The sequence below is a fragment of the Panthera leo genome, chromosome A3 (genome assembly GCF_018350215.1).
Source record: "Panthera leo isolate Ple1 chromosome A3, P.leo_Ple1_pat1.1, whole genome shotgun sequence".
Lineage (NCBI taxonomy): Eukaryota > Metazoa > Chordata > Mammalia > Carnivora > Felidae > Panthera > Panthera leo.
Window position 1 is genome coordinate 5,875,971 of NC_056681.1, and position 15,950 is coordinate 5,891,920.

General features: G+C 58.3%; 1 protein-coding gene across 1 annotated transcript in view; it reads left to right on the forward strand.

Moving 5' to 3' along the window:
- Window positions 1-15,950, forward strand: part of BMP7 (bone morphogenetic protein 7) — an 89,521-nt gene that overhangs the window by 49,422 nt on the left and 24,149 nt on the right. The window contains exon 3 of the mRNA XM_042930597.1: window positions 9,244-9,392. Coding sequence (XP_042786531.1) covers window positions 9,244-9,392 — 149 coding nt within the window. The remainder of the gene's footprint in view (window positions 1-9,243; window positions 9,393-15,950) is intronic.

Sequence of the window (15,950 nt, forward strand, 5' to 3'; positions counted from 1 at the left end):
TGACCTGCCTCAGGAGACACTCTTTTCCTTCCTCTGGGGGTTACAGGGGACTCCTTCCCCTCCTTCGGGCCAACCGACCGGGATTTAATTGCCTTCGCCTGGTGAGGCGCTCAGCCTCCGGAGTCCAAGCTCTGTCTCTGGCTGACGGAGCGGGTGTTGGGGGAGTGAGACTCCATTCATTCCTGTGGCTGCTGGACCACACATTTAGCGGCTCGAACGCGCACCCATGATGGATCTCGCCGAACTAACGTGAAGGTGCCCCAGGGCCGCGGTCCTCCTGGAGGCCCCAAGGGAGGATCTGTTTCCTTGTCCTTTCCGGCTTCAGATGCCGCCCCCATCGCTCGGCTCACGGGCTCCGGCCAGCAGTCGCGTCCCTGTGACTCCGCGTCTGTCCTCACCCCTCCGTCTCTGGCTGGCGCGCCCCCCTCTTTGGGGCCACCTGCACCACCCAGGATCCTCCCCCAGCTCAGCATCCTTCGCCACATCTGCAGAGTGCCCTTGCCTGGACAGGTCACGGGTTCCGGGGATGAGGACAGGGTCTTCCGGATTGGGGGGCGGGTGTTATTCTGCCCACCCCATAATCCGAAGTCCATTTCTCTCTGATGGGGGTCGCTTGGCACTGGGCCAGCCACATTCTCCTGGCTTCTCTCCACGCCCACTGACCCCTGGGAGGATTCCTGGCTTGGGGGGGGCCCGATGGGAGGGATTATTCATGTCGCTTTCTGTCTGGGGTGTGCTCCTCATTGGCTGAAGACACTTTTTGTGTAACGTTTACTTACTCTTGAGAGAGGGAGAGAGAGAGAGAGAGAGACCGAGCAGGGGAGGGACAGAGAGAGAGGGAGACACAATCCAAAGCAGGCTCCAGGGTCCGAGCTGTCGGCATAGAGCCTGACGCGGGGGCTCGAAGATAGGAACCGCGAGATCACGACCTGAGCCGAAGTCAGACGTTTCACCGGCTGAACCACCCAGGCACCCCATTAGCCCCTCATCTGTAAAGCAGGGGTCACGGCTCTGTACCCCGGTGAAGGAGGAAGGATTAGGTGGGAGAATGTCACTCAAGCCTGGTGGCACAGCCGCTGCCCAGGCCTCAGTGTTGGGGTGCCGGGGCCCCTCGCTGCCGGGCAGGACTCCTGGAGAGACCCGGATGCCTCCCGATGTGGCCCTTCCAAACCCCGGCCGCGGGTGCTCCCCGAAGGTTGTGGGCTGTGTTCCTGAGGGACCCCCAGGGGGGACAGCCAAGCTGGGAGTCGGGCTGTGACGGATGGGTGGTTCCATTGTACCCTACGCTGAGGCCCAGAGCTGGCTACCCCCACGCAGCCGCCGGTGGCCTGCACACAAAGTCTGGGTTTCGGCGCCGAAAATGAAAGCAGCGGGAAGAGATTTCCGAGGCCCCAGGCCGCTGGGACCCACCGGCGGGAGCGGGAGGCAGGAGGTGGAAGGAGGCCCGGTCCCCTCAGTGCTGCAGGATCGAGGGAAAGAGGAGGGAAACTGGGTTCTGAGACAGGACAGGGGCTCTCCAGTGCCAAGGCCGCGGGCACTGGGGAAGCTGGCTGGGATCTGTTTCCTGTGGCTCCTGCCCCTGCCAGGGGTCCCCCGGGGCCAGAGAAATCCTCTGGCTTCCAAGCTGGCCGTTCGGCGGGGCCCAGGGGCTGTATTCTGTGGGGGCTGTGTTTGCGTGGAGGGCCGATCTCTGAGGTCCCGGTCCGGGGGTGGTCCCCCCACATTCCCCCGGGGATCCCCACCGCTCTGGGAGGTGGGTCGTGGTGAGGCCCTGTAGATCACAGTCTCGGAATAGTTTCTAAGAAGCCAGAGGGCAAAAAAAAAAAAGGACTTAGCGCCTTCCCACGTTGGATTAAAAATACCCACTTTTCCAGCGTGGTGGAACTTTCCGGGGCAGGTGGGCTGTGAGGCGCTGGAAAGTGACTCTAGCCATGGCGTGTGGCCCTCCTGCTTCTCTCTGGGGCTTAGGTTTCGGCTGGTTCTCAGGGCTGGTTCTCTCCCAGGAGAGGAGGAGCCCACAGGCCCCGGCCACACACTGTTCCCAGGCCGGTGGTTAAATATTAACACCCCTCCGTGCCACGAAGCCGGGGTCACTGGCGGTTCAGGCCTCACAGGGAGCACGGCTTCAGGGGCTCCTGGGGGTCAGGAGGGAGAAGGTGACCTTCTGCGTCTTCTGTCCTCCTGCCGCTGCTTTCGTCGGAAGCAGCGGGAGAAGGTGAAGCGAGGCCACATCTGCATCTCAGCTGGGCTGCACCCCTGTGCGTTTGCAGGGGTGGGCACGTTGTCCACACCCACGAACGGGGGCTGAGAGCCGGGCCAGCGCCCCCTCCCCGGTTCGTAATGCGGATCGGGCCGAGCGGGGAACTAGGGTTGCCCCGCGGAGATCTGGCTTCTTCCAGAAATGGAAACAACGTGCCAGGGGCTCCTCGGGGGGCTCAGTGGGTTAAGCGTCCGACTCTTGGTTTCGGCTCAGGTCAGGGTCTCTCGGTTCGCGGGTTCGAGCCCCGCGTCGGGCTCTTCACTGGCGTCGCGGAGCCTTCTCGGGATCCTCTCTCTCCCCCTCTCCCTGTCCCTCCCCCCCTAAAAAATCAAAAAGTAAACCTGAACACGTATTTAGAAGACACGGAACAGGCCAGCTGAATTGGGACAGCGTCGATGAACACGCGAGGAGGGGAGCCATTTGGGGGAGAGTTGTAGCCGAGACACGGTGGGTGGGCGTGGGAACCTGAGCGTACTATTAGCATGATGGCTCTTTGCTCTGTGTTTTAGGCCTACGTTGGCTCTACCCGCTTCACGCGACATGGCTTTATTGAGAGAGAAATCGCATTCTGTACGACTCACCCTTGTGAAGCCTACCGTTCGGTGGTCTTTAGTCTGTTCAGAGGTCTGCGGCCATTACCACTGTTCCACGTGTTCATAAGCCCAAAAGGAAAGTCCGTACCCACCAGCACCCCCCGCCCCCCCCACCCGGCCCCCTCCCAGCCACCGCTCGTCTTCCCGATTCTCTGTAAACTTGCCTCTCTGGACAGGTCACGTAAACGGAATCCCCCCGCGTGTGGTCGCGTGGCCGCCTTCCTTTACCCGGCAGGATGATTTCAGAGTTCGCCCATCGTACCAGCCGGTTCTTTATTCTGTCTTACCGCCAAGTCATTTTCCGTGGCGTGGATTTACCACACTTTGTTTATCCACGTAGCAGTTGATGGGTATTTGAGTTGTTCACACTCTTTGGGGCCACGTTACAAATAATGCTGCCGTGAACCTCGGCGTGTCGGGTTTTGTGTGGGTCTGTGTGCGCGTTTCACGTCCCCACGAGCGGTGTGGGAGCGCTCTGGTTACCGCGTATCCTTGCCAACACGCGTTACCGTCTGTGTTTTTGGTTTTAGCCGTCCTAGCGGGCGTGAGGGGCTGTCTTACTGTGGTTCTGCATCGCATTTCCCTAGTGGCTGGCGATGTTATCTTCCTTCTGCGTGCTCACCGGCCATTGGTATGTCTTTGTAGAGCTGCCGTTGACATGGGCCTTGTCCGTCGTTGGAGTCCGTGGCGGACGAGCTTTCCCCACCTTGTCCTGTGCCATTGTCTTGACCGATTTGTATAAGCAGGAATTGTCCATTGATAGTTTGTCAGTTTCGGTCAAGGTAGTGCCAAACCATTTGGGGTTTGGGGGTGAGAAAGGCTATTTATTCCTGTTTCAATTCTTTTTTCTTTTGAGAGATCACGGGGGGGGGCACACTTGTGCAAGTCAGGGAGGGGGCAGAGGGAGGAAGAGAGAGAGAGAGAGAGAGAGAGAGAGAATCTCAGGCAGGTTCCATGCCCAGCACAGAGCCCGATGAGGGGCTCGATCCCACAACCCTGGCATCATGACCTGGGCTGAAACCAAGAGTCGGACACTCACCCGACTAAGCCACCCAGACACCCCACCTGTTCCAATTCTCAACGCATTTACTTTGGCTCGAATTCTCTGTTTGTTTTTTTCCGCCATCTTTAGCATTTTGTATTTCTCCGGAAACATACGTGCTACGCATTCTGTTTTATAGGACCTTTTTGCTCGGTACCCTATTTCCCCCTTGTCAAGCAGTGCTGATTTGCGTGGTCCTTAGAAGCCACTCCATGGGACTTGTACGCGCCGTAAGGTTTTACTAACGTCTCTTAGTAAGTAGATGGTTTGCGGTTTTTCTGTAACGCGGCGTGACTGCTCTTGGGGTCCTCTCTCCGGGGGGGACGGCCTCCCCACGACACAGCGGCTGAATCGGCAGAGTCCTATTTTGCTCAGAAATCCAGGCAGGGCTCAGCTGGGAGGTTCTCGTATCTTCCGTAGGGTCTGCTGTGGTCACTGATGAAGCTGGCAGCTTGGCTGGGCCAGGGACACCCAAGGTGGCGCCTTGTCTGGGGGCTGGCTTGGCTTCTCTCTCTCTCTCTCTCTTTCTTTTCCAGACCCTCTTCCCCCATGGCTTCTGCCCCCTTGCACGTGGTCTCTCTTTCCAGCACAGCAGCCAGATTTCTTGATCCAGTGGCGAGCTTCCCAGAGAGCAAACCCAGAGCTGCTGAGCCCCTTACATTTTAGTCCCCAGCCTAGCCGGGCCTCGCTTCCCCTGGGTCCCACCGGTCACAGCAAGTGGCAAAGTCGGCCCAGACTTCAGAGGCGGAGAACAGACCCCACTGACTTATGGGGGAGCTTCATGTGGGGGCAGCGGTGGGAGGAGTTGCCAGTGGCCCTATTTGCAGAAAACCTACAACTGGAAACATCCTAATACAGTTGCCTGATGCACTTTGGGGTCCAAGTGAACATTCTTTGAATGGATACGTGGTCTGTTGACTTGTGGCTCTTGGGAAGTCACGGAACATCTGGGGCCAAGGCAGGTTGAATTCCGCGGTCTCGCAGGGAACCGGCCCCTGCGTGGCTCACGTCAGCACAGGGAGTTCCCGCGGAGCCTCGAGAGTCTGGTGCTGAGCTGGTCTTCACTTGGGTCTCCCCGTCGCCGAAGAAGGTCGCGTCATCCCCATTTGACAGAGGAGGAGACTGAGGCCCCGGGATCGGCTGGCTGGACCTACTCTCCTCCCTTCCCCCCCACCCAGACCTCATTACCCGTCTAGTATTTTCTCTGCTCCGCTGCTGTGCTGTGATGGGAACCTGTGTGAACGCGGCATCCGACCACCTCCCGCGTCTCTTGTCCTCTGGTGAGAGGGTGATTTAAGGACGTCCCAGGGCTCGTGTGCTCAAGTTCCGGGGGTCAGACTTCCGATGCTGTGCCCGGTCCTGTCGCTCACCAGGTCACTCGGATGGACAGTTGGCTTCGCCTGTCTGGAGCTCACCCTCCTCATCTGTAAAATGGGAACACCGCTCTTACCGTCGGGAGCCCCAGAGAACTGACGGGAGGAAAGCACCGGGGCGGGGGCGGGGGGGTGGCCTTCACCCTGAGCCTTTTCGGCCTCTGCTCACGCCTGGGCTGGTTCCAGGAGGCCAGCGTGTTCAGGGTAAATGCCACGTCACCGAGGGCTTCTCCGGCTCCTCCTCTGCATGAGAGCCGCTGTGCTCTGATAAGACGCTCGAGGTGCCGGCTGGAAATGGCCAGTCGCCCACCTTTCCCTCCAGACTTGGTTGCAGAGCGACCTCTCCGTTGCTTCGTCTGGGCCCGCCTCGTGCCCGGACCGTCGGGGCAGAAGCAAAGCCCGTGTCCGCGTCCCGCTCTCCCCGCCTCGCCAAGGCTCTCCTGCCCCAGTGCCTTCGAAGACGACTCTGCCCCTGCCAAGCAGGCCTGGAACAGACTGCAGCCCGTGGCTTGGGGGCGGGGAGTCGGTGCGTTCCCGCTGATTCACGGATGAGTCAACGCTCCCTGAACATCTGGCGCGGGGTGTCACGGCCTGTAAGAAGAACGTTCAGTATCGTTTGGCAAGGCGTTCACCGTTCGAAGGCCTGATTCTGTGGCCCTAAGTGACTCCTCGTGGTGTTTTCCTGTCCGTGAGGGCCTCTCCGGATATCTGGTCGCGTTTTCTTGCAAACAGCGGCGTCCAGCAGAGTCACCCCCCGCCCCAGGTTTGCGACTTCCGTGCTGTGGTGTGGACGCCTCCCGCGAGGGCCCTGGGAGCCTGTGGGAGCAGGGGAGCTGTGTTGGCTCAGAGCGGTGTTTCTTCTCTGACTGTGGCTCGTTGGGAGCAGCTGACTGGTTCCCTGACGATGTTGGCAGCGACGCATGGCCAGCGGAGCCATCGAGGCACACGGGGGGCGAAGCCGGCGGGAGACTCTCCTTTGTAAGCTGGCGATCTGCCTGGAACATCCCCCAAAGCAGTTCTGAGTCTGCCTGTAACGGGGCGCCGGGCAGAGGTGGAAGTAAAGCGGTCAGGAAAGACTGTCTCGTCGTTTTTGTTCAGTTCAGACGTGACAGTCAAAGCTAGGGTCTTCAGAAAGACTTCGGGGCTCCAAAAAGCCGTCCCTGGGGCGCCTGGGTGGCTCGGTCGGCTGGGCGCTGACTTGTGCTCAGGTCACGATCTCGCGCTCCGTGAGTTCAAGCCCCGCGTCGGGCTCCGTGCTGCCAGCTCGGAGCCCGGAGCCGGCTTCCGATTCTGTGTTGCGTCTCTCTCTCTGCCCCTCCCCTGCTCGCGCTCTGTCTCTCGCTCTGTCTCGAAAAGAAATAAAGATTTTCAAAAATTTTAAATTGCTTAAAAAGGACAAATACAGATAAAATGAAAAGCTGTCCTTGCTTCCATAATCTCTCTGCGTCAGCGAGGGGACTGAGATCCTCGGGGACTTCGGGTGGCTGGCCCCATTTCTGTCTTCTGGTCCGGATGATGCTGTCGCTGTGGAGCGCCCAGCCCTCCCATGGCCAAGGGCTGGGCACCAACTCGACTAAGACAACCGGGTTCTCTGCTCTCAGACTTTGGGATGGGGCGATGCATAGAGAGAACTAGAACTCAAGTTCCTGCCTTCGACAGCTGGGCCGGATGAGACAGCCCTGCACCCTCACACCTGCCTTGGCTCGTGCTGCTTCCCCATCCCTGTGTAGGCTTTTCTGAGTGACCTGTTCACCTCCCCATACGTTTCCAGTGGGTTCTGCGATCAAGGAAATTGAAACACCGGCTAAAGTCACTGATCTAGTTTCTGCGTGCCTTCTCACGACTCTCGTATACATTAAGGGGCTTGGTACATGTCTAATGCGTTACGGCACGCAGCAGAGGTAGAATTCGGCCGACCTCACAAACATGGAGTCTCCGGGCCACACAGAAGAGGGATGACAGGACATGTGTCCCTCATCTAAGGTGGGGGGGCGTCTGCTCCTCGGTGCCAGCCGATGGCTTAATGGCTTGTATTACAATGAGTTTGGTTTGCCAGAGGTTCTGAAATGAGGACAACCACACCCGAGCAATGGCAGCGTCCGGATGAACCGTGTGTGTCCCTGGTTGCAAGCTTTGACTGGCAGGTAGTCTGGTTGGATTTCGATCCCGCCTTGACCGTGTTTCAGCACACAGTGACCCCTGCAATCCCAGGCAAACAGCTTTGCCTTTCTGAGCCTCAGTTTTGAGATTTGCACAATGGCACAGGTAATTTTATCCACCTCATAGAGTTGTTGTAAGGATTCAGTGCTGATAGGATGCTGGTCAGGCATTTCAACCCAGAGTCTGGCACATGGTAAGTGCTCAATAAACAGTCACTCCATCTCAGGCCTTTATGTGTGAGCAGAGAAAATTTGCCTTAATTCCCAGGAAAATTAGATCACTCCGGGTATGATGCAGATTGTCGATGCCCCAGGGCAGGGGCTGGTTAGGGTGTTGTTCACCATTGTACCCCAGTGTCTGGCACAGTGTGGGGGTTCAAATTTTTTAACTGATTGTTGAAGGACTCAAAATGTTGAAACTTTCAATTCTTACGAGTAAAAGTGTGCAGAATGTTATGAGATGTTGTATACTACAATTCTATTAACAATGAATGTAAAAATTCACCCATCCGTCCATCCATCCAACCATTCATTCATTCATCCATCTATCTATCCATCCACCCACAATCCACCTATCCATCATCCACCCATCTATCCATCCATCCATCCATCCATCCATCCATCCCGTATATCCCTCCCTCCCTCCCTCCATCCATCCCACCATCTATCTGTCCATCCATCCAGTCATCCATCCATCCATCCAACCATTCATCCATCCATCTATCCATCATCCATCCATCCATCCATCCATCCACCCACCCACCCATCCACCCATCCATCCATCTATCCATCTACCCCCCATTCATCCATCCATCCATCCATCTGTCTATCCACCCACCCATCCACCCATCCATCCATCCATCCATCCATCCATCCATCCATCCACCCATTCACCCATCTACCCATCCATCCACCCATCTATCCTTCCATCTATCCATCCATCCATCCATCCACCCCTCTATCCATCCACCCCTCTATCCATCCATCCATCCATCCATCCACCCATCCATCCATCCACCCATCTACCCATCCATCCATCCATCTATCCATCCGTCCGTCCGTCCATCCATCCACCCATCCACCCATCCACCCATCCACCCATCCATCTATCCTCCATCCACTACAACATCAGTTGTAGTTTTGACCATTTTGCTACTGCAAAATGTGAGAAAGAGAGGATTAAAGGGTTATCTCTATTAATGCCCATCTAGGCGTCCACCACCTCATACGTGGTGGGCTTAGGAGGAAGTTGCACGGCATGCAAATGAGGAGTTTGTGTACCGGTGCTCGGTTGCCTGAGCTCACACCCCAACTCCTGGCTAAATGACCTGGGGCAAGTCATGGTTTTACCATAATCGTGGCGATGATAATATCCCTACACCTTAGAGTCATGAGAATTGAATGAGGTAATATGTGTATTCCAGGCCATGCCTGGCAAATGGTGAGTAATCCAAAAAACGTGAGCTTCTATTCCCTGAGAGTTCAGGCAACACAGAGGCTGCAAATGCCTGCCTTCCTGTACTGTCTCCCATCGGGATCCCCCCTAACAAGTGTGAAGGGTGAGCTCGCCTTGGAGCAGCGCCCTGTCCCCTGCGTGTATTCTCTGTGCCCCTTCTACACTCCCTTTTTCCATCACAGCTACTAAGGGGTCTTCAGCCCTGGATCTTGCTCTGATGTACCCCCTTCTGGGGGCCCGGTGGACCTCCTCCCACCTCCCCTACTCCCCATGGTCCTTCTGTCCAACGGCGGCCGGCTGGTGACAGGGCTGACCGAGCCATGACCTGCCACGCCTCGTGTCTCTCCTCCTCTTTTGTAGGGAGTCAGACCTGTTCCTGCTGGACAGCCGCACGCTCTGGGCCTCGGAGGAGGGCTGGCTGGTGTTCGACATCACGGCCACCAGCAACCACTGGGTGGTCAACCCGCGGCACAATCTGGGCCTGCAGCTCTGCGTGGAGACCTTGGACGGTAGGTGTCCCGTCACCACCCCTCTGGTTCCGACACAGCCTGTGCTGTGACTCACGTAGGAGCTCAGCAAGTTCATGCCTGTTCCCATCCAGGGAGGGCTCGCTCCTCTGACCCCCACCAAGCAGTGCTCGCTCTCCGCGTTTTGATCCCAAGCAAGAGTAGCACCTGCCCCTTTGCAGGAGACGATGACACCGTTGGCCACACCGGGTTGGGCGAGGCCTCGTTGTGCAGAGCAAGGTCCCCGCACCAGCGGGCTGGACATCCTCGCGGAAACACAGACTCTGGCCCGTCCCAGGCCTGCACTGTTAAAACCGGCACTTAAAAAAAATTTTTTTTTTACATTTATTTATTTTTGATAGAAACAGAGCACAAGTGGGGGAGGGGCAGAGAGAGAGGGAGACACAGAGTCCAAAGCAGGCTCCAGGCTCCGAGCCGTCAGCACAGAGCCTGACCCGGGGCTCGAACTCACAAACCGCGAAATCACGACCTGAGCCGAAGTCGGACGCTCGACCGACTGAGCCACCCAGGCGCCCCTAGAACCGGCACTTTAACTGGAGCCCCAGGTGATGCCTGAGCGCACATAACTGTGTGAGACGCGCTGACCCAGGCACCCCGACCGGGGACATGGGACATCCTGGGTGTCCCGTGCATGGCAGGATGTTGAACCGTGTCCCCGGCTTCTACCCACTAGAGGCCGGTCTGCCCAGAATGTCTCCAGCTGTTACCGAATGTTCCCTGAAGAGCCACATTGCCCGTGGCTAAGGACCTCAGCCCTGGTGCAAGGCAGGAAGCCCCTTCCGGGAGACCCCGAATGTGGTTCTGAGCCCCCAGGACTTGGAGACTCCGCTGTTGGCTGCGTTCCCCGGTGCTTTCCGCGCCCCGCCTTAGATCCACCGTCTTTGACGAGGGCGGACGGAAGGCGAGTGCGAGCCAGGGTGGGGTTAGCTGCGCCCATTTCTTCCCCCGAAATGTGTTTCTTATTAAGTTGGGGGGCGGCTCTGGGGTCGGTAGCTTCTTCCTTACGCCAGCTTTAAGGAAAAAAAAAACACACACACACCCAAACGAAGAACACATTTCTTTCAGAGTGGATAATACTTGCCAGTGGCTCCAAATTCAAGTCACAGATGGGTGCACCCGTGTGGACTTGCCCCGTGACCTCCTTCTGTAGCTGAACTCCACCTCCAGCGCCAGTGCTGTTCCCCTGGTAGTGGACATCTTTTCAGAGGTGCCCTCTGGGGATTTACACCATCGCACGTACATTCTGTGTTCCTTTTGTTTATCTGTTTTCCCCTGCGGGCAGTACCGTAGTCTAGACAGCGTGGGCCGCCTGGCTTTTTTTCCACCTGGCGACTCACCTTGAAGGTTGGGCCTTTTCAGCCGTTAAAGAGCTTCCCTGTTCGTGTGAGGGCTGTTGTGGGTTTGTGTACGTGTGGAGCGTTTGTAGCTCTTCCGCTCGCTCGCCGTGTGACTTTGGGCAGCCTCCCTGACCTTTCCCAGCCTCCTCATCCCCAACGCCCAGGGCTCCGGGGTGGTTCTGAGATTACGTGAGTTAATACAGAAGGGGTTTTAAAATAGTGTCCCAATGGGCCGCGGGGGGCAGCTCGGAGGGTCCGACTGTGGATCTCGGCTCAGGTCACGATCTCGTTGTTGGGGAGATCGAGCCTCGCGTCGGGCTCTGCGTGGACAGGTACGTGCCTGCCTGGGATTCTCTCCCTCCCTCTCTCCCTCCGCCCCTCACCTTCTCTCTCTCTCTCTCTGTCTCTAAAACAGACTAAAAACAAAGTTTTAACGATTAAAAAAGGGGTGCCTGGGTGGCTCAGTCGGTTAAGCGTCCTCGCCCGCTTGAGTGAGTGTAGCCCTGGGATAAATTCCTGAAAGGGACGCTGTCTGTGCTTTGGATCAATACACCCCCCTCCCCCCCCATAAGCAATGCACGAGGGCAGCCGTTCCCCCTTCTTTGACAGGACACGTTTCCAAACTTGCCCATCTTTGCGGATCAGGTAGGCGACACATGGGACCCTGTAGGTTTGCTTTGCTTTTCTCTCTCACGTGTGAGGCTCCGCCCTTCCTCCTGTGCGTGGCCTGCAGTTCTCCTCCGTGTACCATCCGTTCATACCCTCTGGTAGAGCGTTGGTCTTTTTCTTTGTATTCTACGGACAGCTTCGAGTTGGCAAGCTATATGTCTGATGGACCAAATTCAGCTTGCAGCCTGTTTTCCTGTGGCCTGCGAGCTAAGAATAGTCCTCACATTTTTAAATGGGCAAGATATCAAAACAGAAAGACTATCTCATGACATGTAAACTTCTGTGAAATTCACACTTTGGTGGCCATAAAGTTTTATGAGTACACAGCCACACTTACTGATTTACATGCTGTCTAGGCCTCCTTTTGTGCTATCACAGCAGCGTCGAGGAGTTATGACAGAGACTCTGGTCCACAAAGCTGAAAAATACTTACTATTTTCCGATGATTATTTACAGACAAAATGTGCAATCCCTGTTGTATGCCAGAACTTCTCAAACAGTGTTCTGTGAAGTGTTCGCGGATGTCCCGGGGTAAAGGAAAGCATTTATGATCAGTGAAGCGTGAGAAATGCTAGGTTGGAGACACTCAGCAGGTTTCTCTGCAGGACTTATCAGAGCCTTTATTTTGCGAATGTCCATTGGGAGTTTCCTGATGGGGAATATAGCGTAGAGGAATTCCAAACGTATTTGGCAATAGAGTCATGCAACTCTGCTTTTTACTTACAAGCTTTTGAGGAGCAGATTGGGGGGGGTGAGGTTAAAAAAATGAGGCTAAGGTAGGCTTGATCCCTTTCCCTGGACTTGTGGATCCTGGCTAGACCTTCCAACTTGACCTTAAGGGGTCCTGTGCTTCTCTGCCCTGCTGGCTCGAGGCGGCCCAAGTTTGGTTTTTCTCTTAAGGGACAACCAACCCCGTTCCCTTTAGTTTTTGCCACTGTCTTTCTCCCCCAAAGTCTGGGGCTTTGTACGCTTATTTCCTCCAGCTTCTGCTCCCCCCTAGCGTGAAGGGGAGGCTTGGCATCCACCGAGATGGCATAGCCTGCTGGTTAAAGCTTGGGCTCAGGAGGCCAGACTCCCCGGGTTCAAATCCCACCTCGGCCGTGTGCAGCCATGTGAGCCAGGGTGAGTCACTTAATGTCCCTCCTCTGGAAAGTGGGGTTAATAATAGTTTCCACCGTCCAGGGTGGTGGTGAAGGATCAGATGAGCTCATGCAAGTGAAGGGCTCAATTGCTCAGCTTGAGGCAGCAGCCGAGCACAGAGCGCTGTCTGCCGTGGTCCCTCGTAAGTCCCGCCACGGGGCCTCGAGGCAGATGCCGCCGTTCAGCTCCTCATGGCACAGGGGAGGACGCCGAGGCCCCTGAGGCTCCCTCTTCTGGCATCCACCTGGGAACTCCTCTCCGTCTATGGGTGGGGGTGTAGCCTAGTGGTCATAAGCTGCTGCCCAGAGTCAGGGCGAGGAGCAGAAGCTGTACCCCTGACTCCGGGCCCGTCTCCTCCCCGCCCGTCCCCTCCCACGCCGGGCACCGGTTGCTGGGCAGGGATGCCGCCCCCCGGGGACTTGGCTGGTCCGTCCAGGCACTGTACCTGCCACGGAGGCAAGTTTGGCCTGGCTGCCTGGGTCAGGGCAGGACCAGCCACTCAGCCCACCAGGGAGGAGCCGAGGTATGCCGTGGCCAGTGGGGGCTGTGAATTTGGGGATCTTCTCGGGGATGAGATGAGAGGCAGGTGAGCCCGGCGGTTCTGAAACCACGGGCTCCTGGCTCTGCAGTTGTCCATCGGAATCCCCCCGGGGGTTCGTAGAGAATAGTGATTGCCGCCCCCCCCGCCCCACACCGGGGCCTGGCCCAGGGCTGGCACGCTGGCCAAGCCGTGCCCTGTGTCCCATTGGGGGGTACCCGCCGGTAAGATGGCACCCAGGCCGAGCGCCCCGTTTGGGTTTCGGGTCTCACCCGCTTTGTGTTAAACGTCTGTACAGGTGCGACAGACGGGAGCCTGCCGGGGCGTCCGTGCGATCTGGGCTCCGTCTGCTGGCACCCCGCTGCTGTGTCGCCTGCAGAAGCAGCCGGGCCCCTGCCCCCGCGGCTCCTGCTGAGCAGCGCAAAGTCCAGTCCGTGAGCATCACCGCCTCCTGCGGCCCCCGGGGCAAGCCGAGTTCCAGGCGTCTCCGGCCCTCGGGGAGGGGAGGGGAGGGGAGGGGGCACCGAGTCAGGTACAGCATCTCGCCCTGGTCCAGACCCTAGCAGCATCTTGCAGCCCGCCGGGCGGCTGCCGGAACAGGGAGCCCGGGCCCTGTCGGGGGCCTCAGTTTCCACGCCAGTACAATGGGCGTGATGCCAGCAGTGCTGGTGAGGTCGCCTCCATCCTGGTGAGGCACAGACGTCACAGGTCTCCTCTGAGAAGCTTGGTGCTTGGTGTGGGGTGAGTCTCCCGCTCACGGGGTCTCCGGATCCCTCCCGGGACCACCCAGGAAGTTGGCGTCCCGTCCCTGTCCCTGCAGCCGCGCCTTCCCGTGGGTGCCCCCGGGGGCGGCACGGCTGGGGCCCGTGCGGGGGAGAAGCTCGTAAACGCTCCGGGCACCTGTGGCTCATAAGGAGCCAACTGGGGAGCGTCGTCTCGTCCGAGGGCAGGACGCCGAGGGAAGGAGGGCCGGCGTCTCCCGATCTCTCCCTTCGTCCAGAAGGCAGGAGGAGCGGCGGCCGCCCCCAAGCCACCCGGGCTGCGCTCCCCACTCCTGGGGCGGGTGGGAGAGGAGCCGAGCAACCCCTGACGGAGGGGTTCCGACGCGTTCCGGTGCCACCCGAGTGGAGGGCTGGCCCGCTGACCGGGGGGCCGTCCCTGCCGTGCCAGGCGGGCCGAACCCTCGCCGTGGGCCAGGCGGCCGGCGCGGGGCTCCCGCGCAGAGCAGAAGCGGGACCGGCTGGCGGCACCCCCGCGGACTCGGGAGCCGACGGCCCCAGTCCCTGCTCCTGGGGCAGCTGGTTCAGCCTCTCAACGCCTCGTCCTTTCGTCCGTTCCACGGGCGCGGTGATGGCCGGGAGGAAGACCTGAATGGATTTGCAGTAAAATGCTGAGTCCTGGGCCCGGCACCCTGGCCAACCGCATGTGTGCTCGAGATCGCCGTCGCTGTGCTCGCTGCTCGCGGGGGCCCGCCCGGGTGGCTGTCAGCAGGGGAGCAGGGGAGGAAACCGAGGCCCAGCAGGTGGGGTAACTTGCCAGAAGGCGCCCAGTTCCCTGGGCAGACCGGGGGCTCCGCCGCGGGTTCCCAGTCCGGCGCCCCCGACCTCGCTCTTTGCGGGACCGCGTCCGAGGAATGTGGTCAGCGGGGCCCAGGCCGGGGGAGGGTTGTGTGGTTCGGTGGGTGCCCGCCGGGTACACGGCCGGGCCGTCCGGACAGACAGCCCAGGACCGTACAGTCTCCCGGTCCCTCCTTGGGAACGAAGCTGTTTGAAAAGGAACCCGAAAGACCGTGGGCTTCCCACAGGACCAACAGAAGCGGCCAGGGCTGCATCTGACTTTCGTGGACTCCTTCTTCCATTAAAGAAAAAAAAAAAAAAACACCAAAAATTATGTTCTATGACCACGTTAGTATAAAGACGAATATAATCCTGGCCGGATTAAAAATGATCCCAAAAAGTTTTCTGCGATCCCAAAAAGTTTGTGTTTTGTCTTCCGATCTTAAGAGACATTAAAACATTTTCACGGGCCCCTAAAAGTACCGTGGGCCTGGGCACGGTGCTCGCGGACAGCTTGGCCCCGGGCCCTGCCCCCCCGGCCAGAGAGCGACGCCGGGCTCTCCCTGCCCCGTCAGACCTGCTTGTTAGAACCAGCCTCCTGCAGCTAAGAGCCTCTCCGCCTGCACTGGGTACACGTTTCTTCACTCAACAAACATTTGATATGGCAGCGATTTGTTGTAGGCACCGGGGCTACGGCCTGAAGGATTTTGCCGTCACCTCGCCCACATTCTTGTAGGAAGGCGGAAAGCGGAGAGACCGTTTGCTGAGGGTCAAGGTTGAGGCTGTGAAGACAAGTTCAGAGCCTCGGAGGTTCCCAGGAGTGCTTCTGGCTGCTTGCTCTCCAGATCGGGGCCCGTGGTTCTCCCGGGGCCGCCTTCCGTCTCCAAGCTGCCAGGAGACAATGGAGACATTGCTTTGGGCCAGAGATGCCTCTGTCCTTACAGACATGAGAACACCTGGTCCCTTGTTCCCAAGACAAGGACTTCAGCATTTGTCCTTCTTTATAGGGTCCTCCTCTTCCCCCTTGTAGAGAGAAGAAATCACTGGGAGGCCCAGGAGGGCAACGTCTAGAAGCCCTACCCTTCCAGTTCGAGAGGACAATGCGGTGGCCTCACTGGCCCGTCTCACACTTCTGGGGATCGCAAGGCATTTAAAGGATTGGGGGCGTATGCTGTCCCAAGTGCGATGCTCGGCTGGTACGGGACCAGGAGGTGAGCCGTTCGCCCAGGGCCGCTGGGGAGACAAAGCCCCAGAGAGCCAGGTTGGCGACTGGTCCCGCCCCCAGCGCAGCTGGCTCCAA